General features: G+C 49.6%; 1 protein-coding gene across 3 annotated transcripts in view; it reads right to left on the reverse strand.

Moving 5' to 3' along the window:
• Ppp2r5c (protein phosphatase 2 regulatory subunit B'gamma) overlaps positions 1 to 7091 on the reverse strand; it is a 128675-nt gene extending 121584 nt beyond the window's left edge. The window contains exons 1-2 of one of the 3 annotated variants that reach the window (XM_027416587.2): positions 7051 to 7091; positions 6378 to 6443 (exon numbers count right to left, since the gene is read on the reverse strand). In XM_027416587.2, coding sequence (XP_027272388.1) covers positions 6378 to 6443; positions 7051 to 7077 — 93 coding nt within the window. In that variant the 5' untranslated portion in view covers positions 7078 to 7091. The remainder of the gene's footprint in view (positions 1 to 6377; positions 6444 to 7050) is intronic. The other 2 variants (XM_027416588.2, XM_027416589.2) reach the window with 2 other exon arrangements.
• Positions 7092 to 15462: the final 8371 nt, after the last annotated feature.

The following is a 15462-nucleotide window of genomic DNA, read 5'->3' on the forward strand; positions in this document are numbered from 1 at the left end:
CCCCTGCAGCTGCCTGTGCCTCCCTGGTTAGCTCATTTCTCCCACCACCTACCCCCACCTGGTGTCCTTGCCCAAAGCTGCGGCAGCTGGCTCTTTCTAGGAGAGAGGCCCCCTTCCATTCAACACCATCAAAGTGGAACTGGCTAGAGACTCCCAATCGCAGACTGAACAGAGGCAACCAGATCACATGTCACAGCACGAACCAATTTGTAAGTTCTTAACAGGTCAGGATTGCGTTAGTCTTTTTGACCTCCCCAATCCTCAACACCATGCTCATTCATACAGGACCAAAGACACCGAGGCCAAAAAATCATCGTCCATCCATCTGTCCGTCCATCCCCTATCTATGAACTGTACTATCTTGCAAAATACAGTAAAAATATATTCTACCAAGAAAAAGTCCCCAAATAAATGTAATTAGAAACTAGAAATACATTTCAGTGGAAATTACATTCTGAAATGCTTTAAATTAAAAAGGACTATATAGACAGATATATTTACCCCTGGCCTTTTTTAGTAAGATCTGTAAGACAATTATTTTTTTAAGCAATTTTCTATTGCTTAAAATTTTCACAAAAACATCAGAAAAAGTCCTATGTCCCAGGTGTGTTGGCACATGCCTATAAACTCAACATCTGAATGGCTGAGGTAAGAGGCTATCCTGGGCTACATAGTAAAACCCTGTCTCAAATATAAAGATAAAGTCCTAATTGTCATAATCATCTGAGCTAGTATAATGTTATTTACTTAAAATAAATAATACTGAATGAAAATACTACACTGAAATTCCTTTCGGGTCAAAAATAACAATAATAATTAAAAGTTATTTATAATTTATAGTAATGGCAAAGTGAGCAGCTTAGCTGACTTGAAACTTCTTTTCCTGGCACTATTTATTTAAGTGCTGAGGACTGGCCACAGGGCCTTTGCACTTTCTAGGTAAGAGCTTCACGACTGGGCAATATTCCCAACCTGCTAGGCACTTTTAAAACCAACAGTCTAGTATTTCTCGACTGTCAGCCTTAATACACACGGGGGATACAGAGATTAATCACAGGTCATGTTAAACAGCTGTCCTCCAGGGCCTCGTCTACTAAGGGACGTGAGTCACAGTTTGGCAAGGTGGCTCAAAGCAGTATATGACAAATAAGTGACAGCAAATTACTACCCGAGTAAAACACACACACACCAAATATGGTCTAGGAAAAGAAAACCTTTCCCTGAACTGAACAGACGGCAAGTTAAGAGCACTTGTCATCTTTGGAGACCTGGGTTTCGTTCCCAGCACCTACATGGCAGCTCGAAACCACCCAGAATTCCCCTTTTGTCTTCTATGGGCACTAGACACACGCACGCACGCACGCACGCACGCACGCACGCACGCACGCAGGCAAAACACTCATGCACATAGATAAAAACAAATCTTGAAAATCAAACTTCTTAAATTTCAGAATAGATGAATTTGAATTGGTGCTAAAAAAAAAATTGAAGGCTTCCATCATTTTCTTTTTGGAAGACAGCAAGACAGGGAAGGGATTCTTTTTTGAATTCTTTTCTTATCTTGTGTGCATTTGTGCCAGCGGTCAGAGTACAACTTGCCTGAGTCAGTTCTCTTCTACCCGGAGGGTCTCAGAGGCTGATCTCAGGTTGTTAGGTGGGGCAGTGGGTGCCTTAACCCACTGAGCCATCCTGTCAGTCCTCAGAAGGGGATTCTCAAACAGTTGTCCTTACAGCATGTCTGGAGCTGCCACCTAGGGTCCCTTTAGATGTATCAAGGGATCCAGGAATCCAAACTGTCTTCATACTAACTTAGACATGGTTTAATGTATTCTTTGAAGTCTCATGTTGTGAAGATTTTTGTGAGCTATGTGTGTAGAGCCAGGCAACTAAAGAGATTTGCAAAAACCTAGGGCAGTGCACCTCTTTTCAGTGGATTTTTTATTTTTTGGTTTTTCTCAACAGGGTTTCTCTGTGTAGCTTTGGAGCCTATCCTGGCACTCGCTCTGGAGACCAGGCTGGTCTCGAACTCACAGAGGTCCGCCTGCCTCTGCCTCCCGAGTGCTGGGATTAAAGGCATGCACCACCAACGCCCCACCTTTTAGTGGATTTTTTAAAAAGTTATTTTCATACAAATGCTATTTCTGTTAACATGTAATGAGTATTATTGCTATTATTAGCTGAATTGATGAATACTTAATTTTTTTTTCAGTTTCAATTTCTAAAACGAAAAATATGGGTAGATAGCTGTAACCCACCTACATAAAAGCTGTTTGGGTTCCCAACGCCTTTGAGGAGTCTAAAGGGCCCTTCCCTTTTGTCTGAGCACTGCTGTTGCACATGGAAGCATACCCAGGAAAGAGCACCAGATGCTCTCTGGAGGCAAACATGCACACTCTGTAGAGGTCTTTTCAGTGCAGTGGCTCAGCAGGGGCAAGCTGTCTTCTGGAGACACTCATCAATGCCTGCCACTGGCATTCAGTGGGTGAGGCCAAGGATAAACACACACAGCCCTAGAATAACCTCTAACAAAGCACCTGGCTTGATATGGCCAGTGCAGAGACTCAGCGCTGGCAGGCAGTCCGTGGGACCCCAGGGCTCCCACCTGTATCAGCTTACATGTGGATGGAGGGGGAGCTGGAGGAAAGGGTACTTTCAGGGAAGGACCAGCTTGTGAGGGCCCCAAAGGCAGTCAATCCAGATCAGCCATCTCGTAACAGCTCCCAAGTTCTCCCATCTGAGGCTGTACCTGAGCACTGGACAAGTGCCTTAGGCCTGAGAAGGGCCAGCCAAAGGAAGGCTGAAGCCAACCTATGGATGGAGGCCTTGGTCCTTTCACAGAGGGTGTAAGTCACCATGTGGCTCTTTCCAAACCACTCCCATTGTCCTCTTCCCATTTATTCAAGAAAGATGCCTGATGCAGAGACAGTGAACAGAAAGACCCCAGTTAATTCTAAAAGATACTTTCACAAAATTTTTACCTATGTTTACATGTCATCCCATTATTAGATGAATTTATAGATTTTAGTTTTAATTTATAGAAAAAAAAAAAAAAACATTATTTACCAGTCAGTACAATGTGGCCCCTGGCAAGCTTCAGTCTTTCTCCCTTCCTCTGGGATGCCAAGGGATAGTAGAGGTAGAATGCAAAGGGAAAGAACGGTCACAAAGGTAAGTGGAGATCAAGTCCCAGGGAGGACTGCTCAGGCTTCTTTCCAAGCATTGGATGTTATATAAGAGTTGCTGGAGAGACTTTCAAACAAAACTAAGCTGAGCCGGGCATACGAAATACACAGAGAACAAGACTCAAACCACCTTTAATGTGCCAAAGACAAATCACTTTATAAAAATCTTGAACACATTTTAAAACATCAACTTTGGACAAAGTACACAGATTTTAAAAAAACACGAACAAGACAATAAATACAGCAACACCATCCAATGGCCTGATCCTGCAAAATCAATATCTGGATCCCAGTATAATTTCTTTAAGACTTTAAGTATTCATAAAAATATGCCTAGTCATGGTTCTCTATGTCTTGGTCCTCTCTATCTGAATGCCAACTTGTTCTCTCTGTCCATCTCCACAACATTTTTCAACTTCAAGTGGCCCAAGGTTCAGTTGTGGCCTGTCAGTTAGACATACCATACAAAATAAACCTGTATCTAGCACTGGACAGAAATGTTTACTTTCAGAATAGGCAACAAGTCAAACTTTAACATTCTATTTGACAGAGAAAAAAACAAAAGAAAAATGTACTAGCACATCACTCAAGAAATTTCCAGAGCAAGGGAAGACCTGCTCAGCAGCAGTAACCACCTTTAGCAGTATGTCGCTATACTAACAGATCTATCCTGCTATACAGGGCAAAACTTCTTAGGAAAAGTGGAGCTTAATCTGTCCCATATAGTTAAAAGCAGCCCCCCAAAATCTTCACCTCATTAAGTTGTCTTAGAGATGAAGAAACATGCTGCACAAGGTGAGTGCATCCCTTGTGGCAAGCAGGAATCAGCATTTTTGCTCTCTACTCCCAGCCTGGGATGTCAGCATTTTTCTCTCTAACAGCCTGGAATATCTTCCTGTGTCTCATGGTGTCTTTCACTCTATTACTTTTCCTTCCTTATTGAAAAAGTCCAGGTTCTAGCTAAAAAGTGTTCTGCGGTATAAACTGCTTGATGCCTTGTGTCCCGTGAGGCTAGGGGACCGCCAGCAAATGTCTGTTTTAAGGACTCTCCACATACTTGACAAGGTATGTTAAGTCAATCACAGGCTAACTTCTTGGATCTCTGCTGGGATTATTCCCTAAGCCTCTGGCAGCTCATCCGAGGCTGGGCACCTATCTTGTTCACCTCTCCAGCCTTCGTGTGTTAACTGTTCAGGCAATGTGAGCACCTGCTGCTTGTGAAGGGCTCAACTAGCAACATGGGAATAACAAACCTATTTCAACTGCTCAGGTTAAAATGTTCAAACTCAGAGCGACGGGAGATGAAAAGTGTGTGCAGTAATGGGAGAAGAAAAGTGTGCGGTAATGACTTAATACACTTGCTGAGTCAATCATATTTCAAGTGGGTGGGACTAGAAGAGAAGAATAGAGCTGAAGGCCTGGGGGAGGAAAACAGTGGTCAGAAAGGAGGAGTCAACTCAAGAGTTCCCGAGACTAACGAGTCTTGATTTGTGTTCCTGAAAAATACTGTTTGCAGTAATCTGCCAAGTGTCATGCTTAGTATGCCTTGTTGCCTCCAGAGTCTCCTTCTGAGGAAGGAGGGAAGTGCCCAACATTTCAGTGTTTTTCAGTGGTCATTTCAAGCTCTGTGGCTCCAGTTCTTAGACAGCTGCACTAGAAAAGATACAAAAAGACAACTGGGGGATCACACTGGACATGGCAGGCCACACTCAAGAGCCCTACACAGCCAACAGTAAAATCCCCATTGTACTTCACAGATACTTTCTTACACAGCAGTGGCATGGGCATTTCTCAACTGGGATGGTTTTTTCAGGTCAAAACTCAACATTATCTATCCTATCCTTATAGCAAGGGTCTTTCTCCTAAAATGGGGAGAAATGAAACACACATACTGATATTTCTCTGTGACCCCCAAGAGTAACGGGACACAGGTATGTTTGAGCCAGGAAGGTTTGGGGAACAGTAAGAAGTTTTAGCAGTTCTAACTACAAAGCAACAAACAAAGCACAAAGCACATACTCCTGCAAAGCAGCTACATTTCATGTGAAAATTGCTGAAGCACTGGCTCTGGAAGACAGTCTAACACAAGCATTGCCACAGGAAACGTCATGGTCTGCTGTACAGAAAGGGCAGGCAAAGACTGGCACAGACAATCCTAACTACTGGTATTTCAGGAACCTTTTGGATTTCTGCTTTCAGCTCTAGGGAGTGAAACAGATTTGCTGGGATGAACCACCTGCTGCAGAGGAGGGAGGCTTAGAACACACCAAATGAGAGGGTAAAGACGACCTGGAACTAAAATAACCCCTGCAGATTACCGGCAGTTAACTGCGTTTTCCAGGCAGAACTGAACTCATTCTAATGTGGTTTGCAGGGAGGAGAGGCCTCACATTCACAAATTAAAAATGTCTGTGGTAAGATCTCGGAGATCCAGCTCTGGAGAAGGAAGGCTAATGAGCAGCTTTTAAAAACTGAGCCAATAGAGCTCTGGGATCCTTAGCCTTGAGCTCTCTAGTTCCAAGATAATGAAAACCTGGCTGCCCCACAAATGCCATCAAGGTACAAGTCTACTAAGGAACACAGATTCTACCAAATGACCCAAGGGGGCATTCCAGCTATTCCCAAAATAAGCCAAAGCCAGGAAGCAAGAAAAGTCAGAACTCACCAAAGAGGCTAGGGGACTGGAGAGAAAAGAAATAAGAAGACTGTAGCAAGTATCCAAATAAGAGATGTCAAAAATTGCCAACACTGAGTAACTGAAAAGGCCTCAAAGAAACAGACATCAGCAGGAGAAGAGACTGTACCAGGGCAGCTGAAGAGACTGCACCAAGGAGAGGAGGGCCCTGGAAGAGTCCCCAAGGAAGCCATCAGACAACCAGAAAAGTTAGGAGGGGCTGACCCTGAAGCTAACAGGAATACGGAATCGAGTTAGGGGCCCAATTTAAGATCAGTTCACCTGGGAGGGCTTGCTAGGTTAGAGGCTGCAAAATTATTTTGAAGATGTCAGCTTTAAGGCTTGCACTCTAATGTGTGTGTGCTTGGGGGGGGGGGGGGACCATAAGTAACCCATATGAAAACACTTCAAAGTCTCACACAGGGACGGATTTTGAGAGACTCTGGTTTTTATTACCCTCTGTGTGAGACCCTAAATTAAAGGCTGTTCAAGAAAGACACTGAGTATGTGACAGCAGTTACCTCTGCCTCTGCTGCTTCTTGTCCTTCTTTTGAACCTTTTCCACTTTTCACCGGTTTTGGTGGTTCCTGGGCAGCAGCACAAAAAAAAAAAAAAAAAAATCAATTAGTGTTCTCAATATGTGGACCGCTAAGCATCGGCTCAAATGCCGCTTCCACATTGATTCATCACACGCATCACGGAGATCTTCTGACGGCTTTAAGGTGCCAGCAGCAAACTACATCACATAGAGTACAGACACAGTACCAGAAGCCTTCAAATTCCGTTTCTCTTCATGGTCTTCGTCTGTGTGTGGGGGGGTGGGGAGGGGTGGGAACTCCAGGCAGGGACCGAGGAACCCCCAGTCTTGGACAGAGCTCTCGGCCCATCCCTTTCTCCCCTCCCACCCTAAAACCTCACGAGGGAGGGTTTCTGGGGCGAGTGTGGAACGCTCCGGCACCCCAGCCCCCGCCGCGCCGCGCCGCGCCGCGCCGAGCGCTGCACGGAGCATCCCCCGCCACCCAGGGCGACCGCGGCGCCACCTCAGAGCCCGGGCGGCCTCCCCAGGCCAGCTCGGTGCAATCCTGTCAGCGCCCTGGGGCCCGCGAGCCCGGACGACCTGCCGCCCGCCCCCACCCGCCGCCGCGGGGACCCCCGCCCCGGCCCCGCCCCGGAGCGCCCCCGGCCCCGACTCACTTTCTCCTTCTTGTTTTTATTCGGCATGGCTGGTGCGGGCCGCCGCCCTGCCGCCGCCGCCCCTGCCGCCGCCCGCCGCCACCGCCGCCGCAGCAGCAGCAGAAGCGCCCCCGGCCCAGCCGTCGCGCCGCCCCGGCCGCCGCCGCGCCGCTGCAGCCGCCGCCCGGGACTGAGTCGCTCGTCCGCTCTCGCTTCCCCTTTTCCAGGCTCCCAGAGGCTGCGGCAGCCGCGGCGGCGGCGGCGCGGCGGCAGCGGCGGCGGCGTCTCTCCGCCCCTCTCCCGGCAGGCCCCGCCCCCGCATCAGGCCCCGCCCGCGCCGGCCCCACGCCGCCCTCTCCCCGCCCTGCCGCCCTCAACGGCGCCACGCCATTGGCCGACGCCGCCCCACGTGCCCTAACGCTCCGCAGCGTCGCCCCGCCCACTGCGCGGCCTGTCCCCACCCCCTCGGTGCCCGGCGGCTCGTGTGCGGCCCATTTGCCCAGGTCTGGAGGGTTTGGCGGGGCCGGCAGGAAGGAAGCCGCGGAGCGGACGCGGTGGGCGTGTGGGATAGAGACGACGCGGGTGACCAGGTCGCAGCCGCTGGGCGTGGGCAGGGCGGAGAGCGGAGGACACTGAGGAGCCGGAGTGCACATGTGAAACGTATGGCCACTGTTCTGCAGCCGTCCAGGCACGAAAGGTGCTGTCCCGTGAGCCGGCTCGCGGCGACACTTGTGCAGAGCCGGGGAGGCCCGGGACCGCGCGAGCGGCGGTTTCCTTTGGCCATTAGGCCCCGCCCACGAGGGCAATTCCGCCGGCTCTAGGACAGGCTCCGCCCACCGCATGCCTCGGGGGCGGGTCCACTGAGGCTCCGCCCACGGGCCCCACACCTCTCCCTTCGTCCCCGCCCACGCAAGCAAAGGCGCTCGGTCCCGAGCAGGCTCCACCCACCGCGGTCCAGGGTGGAGACCACCGAGTCCCCAGGAGCCCACGTGCCAAGGTTCACGCAAGACCCACCCCCAAGGCCAAGCCGGCTTCCCCGGCATAGGCACCGCCCACCTTACGTCTTGGGGACTGGATCCACCGGGGCCGCGCCCGTTTGCTGCGCATCTACCTGCACGCCCCGCCCATCGGCCCGGCCCACCGAAGCAAGCCGGCTCTTTCCCGGTTCTGCTGCAACTGGGCGACCCTGGACCGTTGGGATTTTTGTGGTCTGATTTGCATATGGTCATAAGTCTGTAAGAAAACTGCATCATAGAGACCAGGGATCACTCGATTCTCTGCCTTCCCTGGTAGCTCTTTATCGAGGGAACAGGCTTAGCTCTCTAATTCGCTACTTCCACTGACCTTTATTGGACATCCCATATTGATGGAGCGCGCTAGCAAGTAGACGCTCGCTCACTCGGATGATTTAGGAGCTGCCTTCGTCGAACCCAGGGCCTTGAGCATGCCAGGCAAATGCCAGGTCCCTCAGCTACATACATGCTCAGCCTAAGGCAGTGTATTTTTTTTTTTTTTTTCTTTTGAGACGGTTTCTCTGTATTGCTTTGGAGGTTGTCCTGGAAGTCGCTCGGTAGCCCAGGCTGGCCTCGAACTCATAATCCTCCTGCCTCTGCCTCTTTCAGCAAATCCCACTGGCGTGTGCCACCACAACTGGCCAGTGTATCCTCTTAACCCTTGTTTTTGTTTTGTTTTGTTTTGCCTTTGAAAATGCCAAGCAAAGCATTTCGGTTGTTCTCCCCAAAGTGCTGTACGAGAAAACAAACAAGATCTGAAGGTGCTGAGGGAGGTTCTGAGAGTTTTGTCTGAGGGTGCACCTAGATAAAAGTAAGCTTCAGGTAGGCATGCCAGGCCAGAACGGTCGTATTTGCAGAAGAAACCATGATTTCTCTCTTAAGTGGGCTAATAATTTCTCTAAAACAAATGGTTAAAGCACAAAAAAACAAAAACAAACAAAAAAACAGTGCCTGGTATTAATTTGACATTAACAAAAACAAAACAAAAACAAATGCAACTTAGCATGGTACAAATCCCAATCAGAAAGGAGTAGATCTGAAGCTATTGCATTTGGGCCATGGAATGAAAAGGAGTGTGGGCTTCTCAGAGATTAAGTCAGTGCTGCCAAAGTCCCCGTACCACCGTGCATGGTCCAGAGTGGCACATCCTTGATCCGTTTGACAGACACTTGGCTGTACATCCCCGATGCAAACCACTGCACAAAAAACTTTCCTTTTTGGTGGCAGGGAGTCTCCCTTGTCCTCTGGTAATTTGCAGGCCTGGATGGAAACAAGAAACCCTGTGTCACCCTGCAGGAGACAAGTCTGCAAGGGAAGCGGTGGGGATGGTATAGCCCAGGACACAATAAAGTGGGGTGCAGGATGTTTTGCTGCTGGAGAGGAGATGGGAAGGACAGTCTCTGATTGGACGGGAACGGCTTGCTGGGGAGCTGGGCTTGCCTCCCAGTGCAGCGAGGATGCTAGAGTTTAGCTGGATATGAACACCTTTTCATTTCCTCAAGACGGGAACATGTCATCCTGCCAGGAGGCTCTCTAAACAGGAAGGTAAGCAACTCAATATAGTCCATGGAAACCCCTGAAACTGACCTGATTCACTAGGCCCCTCCCTGCCAGAGTAAGCAATAAAAGCAAGAGTTCCCCTCAGAGGGAAGGAAGCTGAGCTACAAAGACTCATGGAAAGAAGACCAACTGAGGGACCTGGAAGGGACACTCTCCAGCCTGTTGAACTCCCTTCAGGCAGTGCTGTGTGCTCCAGGTTCCAAGATTTGTTAAATGTCACCCATACTGGGGTGGCTTTAGTGATGCAGCTGTCTTTGAGTCATTTCTGCTCCTGTAAGTGACCCTTCATATTTCTATAAGTAACCCCCAGTAAAATTCACTGATTCACCCAGCGGGGCTTGGGTCTGTCACCGTGGGTTCCCTATCTGGGGTGAGGAGATGTGTGTTACATTTCCCCAGGAAACATTTTACCACAATACTCATTTGCATCCGAGGAGATGCCTGTGGCAAGGGTGTGGAAAGGGGTGCAAGGTTAAGGGTCAAGGCAGGGCGGCGTGTAATTGGGGTGAGGCACCTCCGGTGACAGGCAGTAATGAAGATCACAGATGCCTTCCAGGCAGTAAGGAAGATCACAGATGCCTTCCTGTGGTCTTGCTTAGGCAGCAGAGAACCAGTCCCCAGGTCTCACTAGAGGTTCAGAGAGCCTTGAAGAGGACCTGCCAGCTACAGACTGGCATAGGCTGTGTCTCATGCTGGGCAACGGGTTGCCTAAGACTATCTGCGTATCAGATATTTACATTATGATTCATAACAGCAAAATTACAGGTATGAAGTAGCAATGAAAATAATTTTATTCTTGGGGTCATGACAACATGAGGGACTGTATTAAGGGGTCACGGCACTAGGAGGGTTGAGAACCACTGTACTACAATATGAGTTTCACTGCTCCAGAAAGTCTTCAGGCTCTCGGACCACCAGCTGGTAGGCTCAGCTTCTGTCATGCCCATATGCACAGCTAGGTCCCCTGGGTCTTAGAACAACCTTTTGTGTTTGAGTTTGGGGCTGAGCATCCTGAGGGACAGTTGGGAGTGTTTAGGCATTCAGTTTCCTAGAGCTTAGCTTTGGAAGAAATGGATGCTACCTTCATTGTGGGTTTGCCCCACTTCCCAGGCCTCTTCTGTAACTGAATGCCACTGTTATTGGCAATTGCCTTCTCCAACCTGTGATGGAGCTGTAGGCCTCCCTCTGTCCATATCACCAGCTCCTCCTGGGTACCTAGCCTCTCAACACTAGCCAGGGGTTGCCTGGATAGGACAGTAATTTCTCCTACAAACAAAGCAGAAGTTCAGCTCATTTTGTTTCCACTGAAACCCACTCACAATACATTCTTATTGAATTTGGATCTATTTAAACAAGGGTTTAATTGGTAATGAGTTAATGAAGGGTCTGTGGATACAGGCCTGCAAGGGTCAAGCATGGGTGAGGGGGCAAAGTGTGCAACCCTGCCTGCCACAGGAGCCGCCTGCTGAACAGTGGGGGCTGTCTGGTAGGGCAGTCAGAACCCAAATGTGGAGGACAGGCAGGGCAAGTGGGTCTCCAGCTCCCTCTGCTGTATATGGGTTTGGGAGATTCGAATGAGGTCACTTTAAATCAATGAGCCACATGTGACGAGCACTGACCTCAGTGCCTGGCACTAGACAAGTGCTTCATAAGTTTGGTCTTCAACAAGTGGACACTGATTTCTTGTTCAGCTCCAAGCGGTGCTGGGAAACCCCTAAGTTACATGTTGAAGGGCCCAGGGTGCCCAGAGAGCTTGGTCAGACTGAGCAAGACTCCTGCTGGGAGAGGAAGAGTGTTTGAGAATGCCATAACCACACTGAGATGCAGGTACCGGCTTGGGGAATAGACTCTGAAACCCAAAAGGATGAATCTCAGGGACTCCCAAAAGCTGGGAGTTTCATAGATTGCTCCAAAAACTACCTTAATAAAGGTGTGTGTTCAGGTATTGAAGAAAAAAATGGGAAGTGTGTGTGTGTGTGTGTGTGTGTGTGTGTGTGTACATATATATTTTCCTGGTAAATAAGGTGAGATACAATCCCTTCCTTGCCTCCTCCCAAATCCCTAAGTCCAGCAGAGAAGATGAAATGGACAGAAATAACCTGAGGTGGAGAAAGAATACCTTAAGAGCATTAGTGCCCCAGATTGGAAGGCTGCAGAGGTGGGGTGCCTTTCAAATGCGGGCAGCAGAAAGCCCGCTGGAGTGGAATACTCTGATAAAGAGCCAGGGCATGTTCCAGGGCTGGTTTTACTTCTCATCCCAAGTTTGGTGTTATTGGTTTTAACAGGCAGGAAACAGATGGCACTGCCACACGGGTTTAATTGGGAGTAAGTTAATGAAGGGTCTGTGCTACAGGCCTGCCAGGGTCAGACACATGGGTGAGGGAGCAAAGTGTGCAACTCTGCAGGCCACGGGTGCCGCCAGCTGGACAGTGGGGGCTGCCTGGCTTGGCAGGTAGGGCAGTCAGAACCCCAGTGTGGAGGGCAGGTGGGAGGGTGAGCCTACACTAGCTCTCCCTTCTCTTTTCTTCTCCCTTCACAGGGCTTCCCGTGCTCCTAAGCCAGCTGGAGCGCAAGACAGCCCAGGAGGACCTTTCCTGTTGAGGACCAAAAACATGGCCAAAAGCCTGGAACTTGGATCTTGAGGGTCCTTTGGGTAGAGAGGAATCGGGGCAGGGAGGGGGTGGCAGAATGGCAGAGTTTGGAAAGGGCAGACTATGGTTTGTGTGTAGACTTAGCCGAGAACTCTTCCCCTCCACCCCCAGACAGGGTTTCTCTGTGTAGCTTTGGAGCCTGTCCTGGAACTCATTCTGTAGACCAGGCTGACCTTGAACTCACAGAGATCCGCCTGCCTTGGCCTCCCAAGTTGTGCGCCACCAACGCCCGGCTTAGCCTCAAACTCTTTAAAGGAGTGGTTCTTAAGATGGGTACCATTGTCCCCTAGGGTCCACTGGGCAGTGTCTGGAGGCAATTTGGGTTGATGCAACTGGGTGGGTGAGGTGCTGTCACCGTCCCATGGATAGAGGCCAGGATCACCTCGAACCTTCCCGTGGTATACAGGGTGGCCCTACCAGGAAGTGTCTTCCAGCCCCAAAGTCAGCAGTACAGCAATATAGAAACGCTGGTCTAAACTCAGGCAAAAGGGATGTGATGCCATTGGTCCTGCCCTCTCTGGTGGTCACCAGGTGTCACAGACAACTGTGGTGCGGAAGCCAGAACCTTGGGCACAGACTTTATTTAGGAGGATATTGTTCACCTGAATGGACCCGAAGCTGGCTGGACATGCTTCACACCCCACCTTCCTGTTGTCTCCTCGGCTGCCAGTATAACTTGGAGACCTGACTGTTCCTGGGAAAGCTGAGCCTAGCCCCTGCTCAGGGGAACAGGGTTCCCTCCAAGGTTACTCTTGGTCTGGGGAGGACCGGAGGGAGAGGCTGATTTGTGTATGTTCCAGATTCTGAGTTGTGAGGGAGAGGTACTGAGTAAGCCTTTCCATTGCCACCATGTATGAGAATGCACAAGACGGAATTTGCAGCATTGTAAGCTTTGTTTCTCTTTCATTTTTACTATAGTGCTGTGGAGGGATATTTTTTCAGGCTGACTTTTTGTGACTTCCCAGAGCTGTGCTGAGTAAAACTCCAGGTAAGAAAAACAAGATGGCAGTCAATCCACTAGCTCCAGCCTAGTGACCCTGAGACTCCATGGTGCGTCCCTCAATGTTGTCGAAATTAGAGCCACTTTCATCCATCCACCCTTTTCCCATCTGTGTGTGCGTGTGTGTGTGCGTGTGCGTGTGCGTGTATTGTGTGGTGTGTGTGTATGTATATGTGTGTATGTGTATGTGTGGTGTGTGTGTATGTGTATGTGTGTATGTGTGTATATGTATGTGTGTGTATATGTGTGTGGTGTATGTGTGTGTGTATGTGTGTATGTGGTGTGTGTGTATATGTATGTGTGTATGTATATGTGTGTGTATGTGTATGGGTGTGGTGTATGTGTCTGTATGTGTATGTGTGTATGTGTATGTGTGTGGCGTGTGTATGTGTAAGCGTGTGGTGTGTGTGTGTTGCGTGTGTTTGTACACCTGTGCATCTGTATTCCCCTGCACGTGGAGGTGCTAAACTGACGGCAGTCACCGTCCTCCATCACTCTCCCCCGTTTTCATTGAGTTAGGGGCTCTCAATTGAACTCAGAGCTCCCCAGTTTGGCTAGTCTCACTAGTCCAAGATGGTTACAGGGATCCCCCTATCTCTGCCTTCCAAAGCAGGAACTACAGGCAGTTGCCAGGCCCACCGAGCATCTGTGTGGATTCTGAGATCTGCATCTGGTCCTCATGCCTGTGCATCAAGTGCTTTAACCATCCCCCAGTCCTACCCGTTCCTTTTTGGCTGAAGCCTTAGTTTGCTTAATCACCCTGGGCTCAGATTCCTCATCAGTTTCCCAAAGCAGTCAGTGACGGGAAGGTACAGGAAGAAACACTAGGTAAGGCTCTCAAAGGTCACCTACAAGAAGTTGGGGGCTGGGCATGGTAGCCCAACAGTTATAATCCTGGTACCCAAGTAAAAGGGCTGTGAGCGGTCATCTTCATAGGCTGCTGTGAGGATGAAGGGGCAAAGGTGGCGCTTTATGAGTCTCAGGCCTCATCAGTCTCTCACCCTTGTGAGGACCTCCAGCTTTACCCAGCCTAACACCTGCCTGCTGTGGTCACTCACTGAATGGCAGTGGGGCTGGAATGTCAGGCCACACTGTGCTCACCTTACATGGTAGGCCTTTTCCTGCACTTGCACGAGATCTGGGCTTCTCCGCAAGCATGTTCTGTGTCGCCTGGGAACCTAGAAGCACGCCCCTCCTCATCTCTCAAAGGTCAGGATGTTTCAACCAGGTGCTAATCCATTCCAGTTCCTGGAGAAGCAAAAGAGTGTCATGAAGGCAAAGGGAGCATATGCCCAGGGGATTTTCACTGAGACACTTGGCCTCTGAAATCATTCATTGTGAGCAGGGACAAGGCAGCACTGTGATTTCCTGTGGGACAAACCCTCCTGAGGAGCATCACACTGTGTCCACATAGTGTTGAGACTAATTTTACCTCAACTAAGCTGTCTGCTTCTCTCCACTGCCTCCCTCCCTCCCTCCCTCCCTCCCCCTCCCTCCCTCCCTCCCTCTCTTCCTTTTCCTTCCCCTCCCTCTATCTCATAACAGAGTGTTTCCAAAAGGCCAGTTTGGAATGATGTAACACCCTCTCAGGTGTGTATTCACACTGCTAATCTGCATGGTAAATCGTCAGACATGCCTTTTATATGTAGTGGGCTGCACTCAGAAAGTTTACCTCCCCTCAATTCGTATTTCAGAGCCATGGTGTGCACCCTGGAAGGTGGGCCAAGGCTGTGAAAGGAAATGACAGCCATCACCAGGACTCAGTGTCATGTGCCCTACAGAACAGGGCAGTCCTTCACAGTGGGAGACAGAGGGAACTACTTTGGACCCAAACTGTGACTAGTTTTTCTGGGTATTGCTTAAAACTAAAATATTTGTCACCCACACTCGTACAGGGAAAAACTCGCAGCTATCACAAACCCACATGAAGTTATTTCTTTAGGTATGTGTTAGACACCTACTATGTGCTTACTGACTCCCTACTATGGGAAGTGGATCCACTGACAGGGATGGAGCAGGACTCCTCAAGTAAAGGGGAGGAGCAAAGGGTTCCATAGCCCCCAGTGTCCTAGCACCTAGGGTGGCACTCAGGCATGGGGCACACGCAATGTCAGTGGTCAATGACAACGTCATGAAGGAAGTGACCCAAGAGTGCTGGCTCTTTACCCAGTGCTCCATGCGACTGTCCCATTAAAGAACTCAGCAGGGT

This window comes from Cricetulus griseus, chromosome 5, assembly GCF_003668045.3.
Source record: "Cricetulus griseus strain 17A/GY chromosome 5, alternate assembly CriGri-PICRH-1.0, whole genome shotgun sequence".
Taxonomy (NCBI): Eukaryota; Metazoa; Chordata; class Mammalia; order Rodentia; family Cricetidae; genus Cricetulus; species Cricetulus griseus.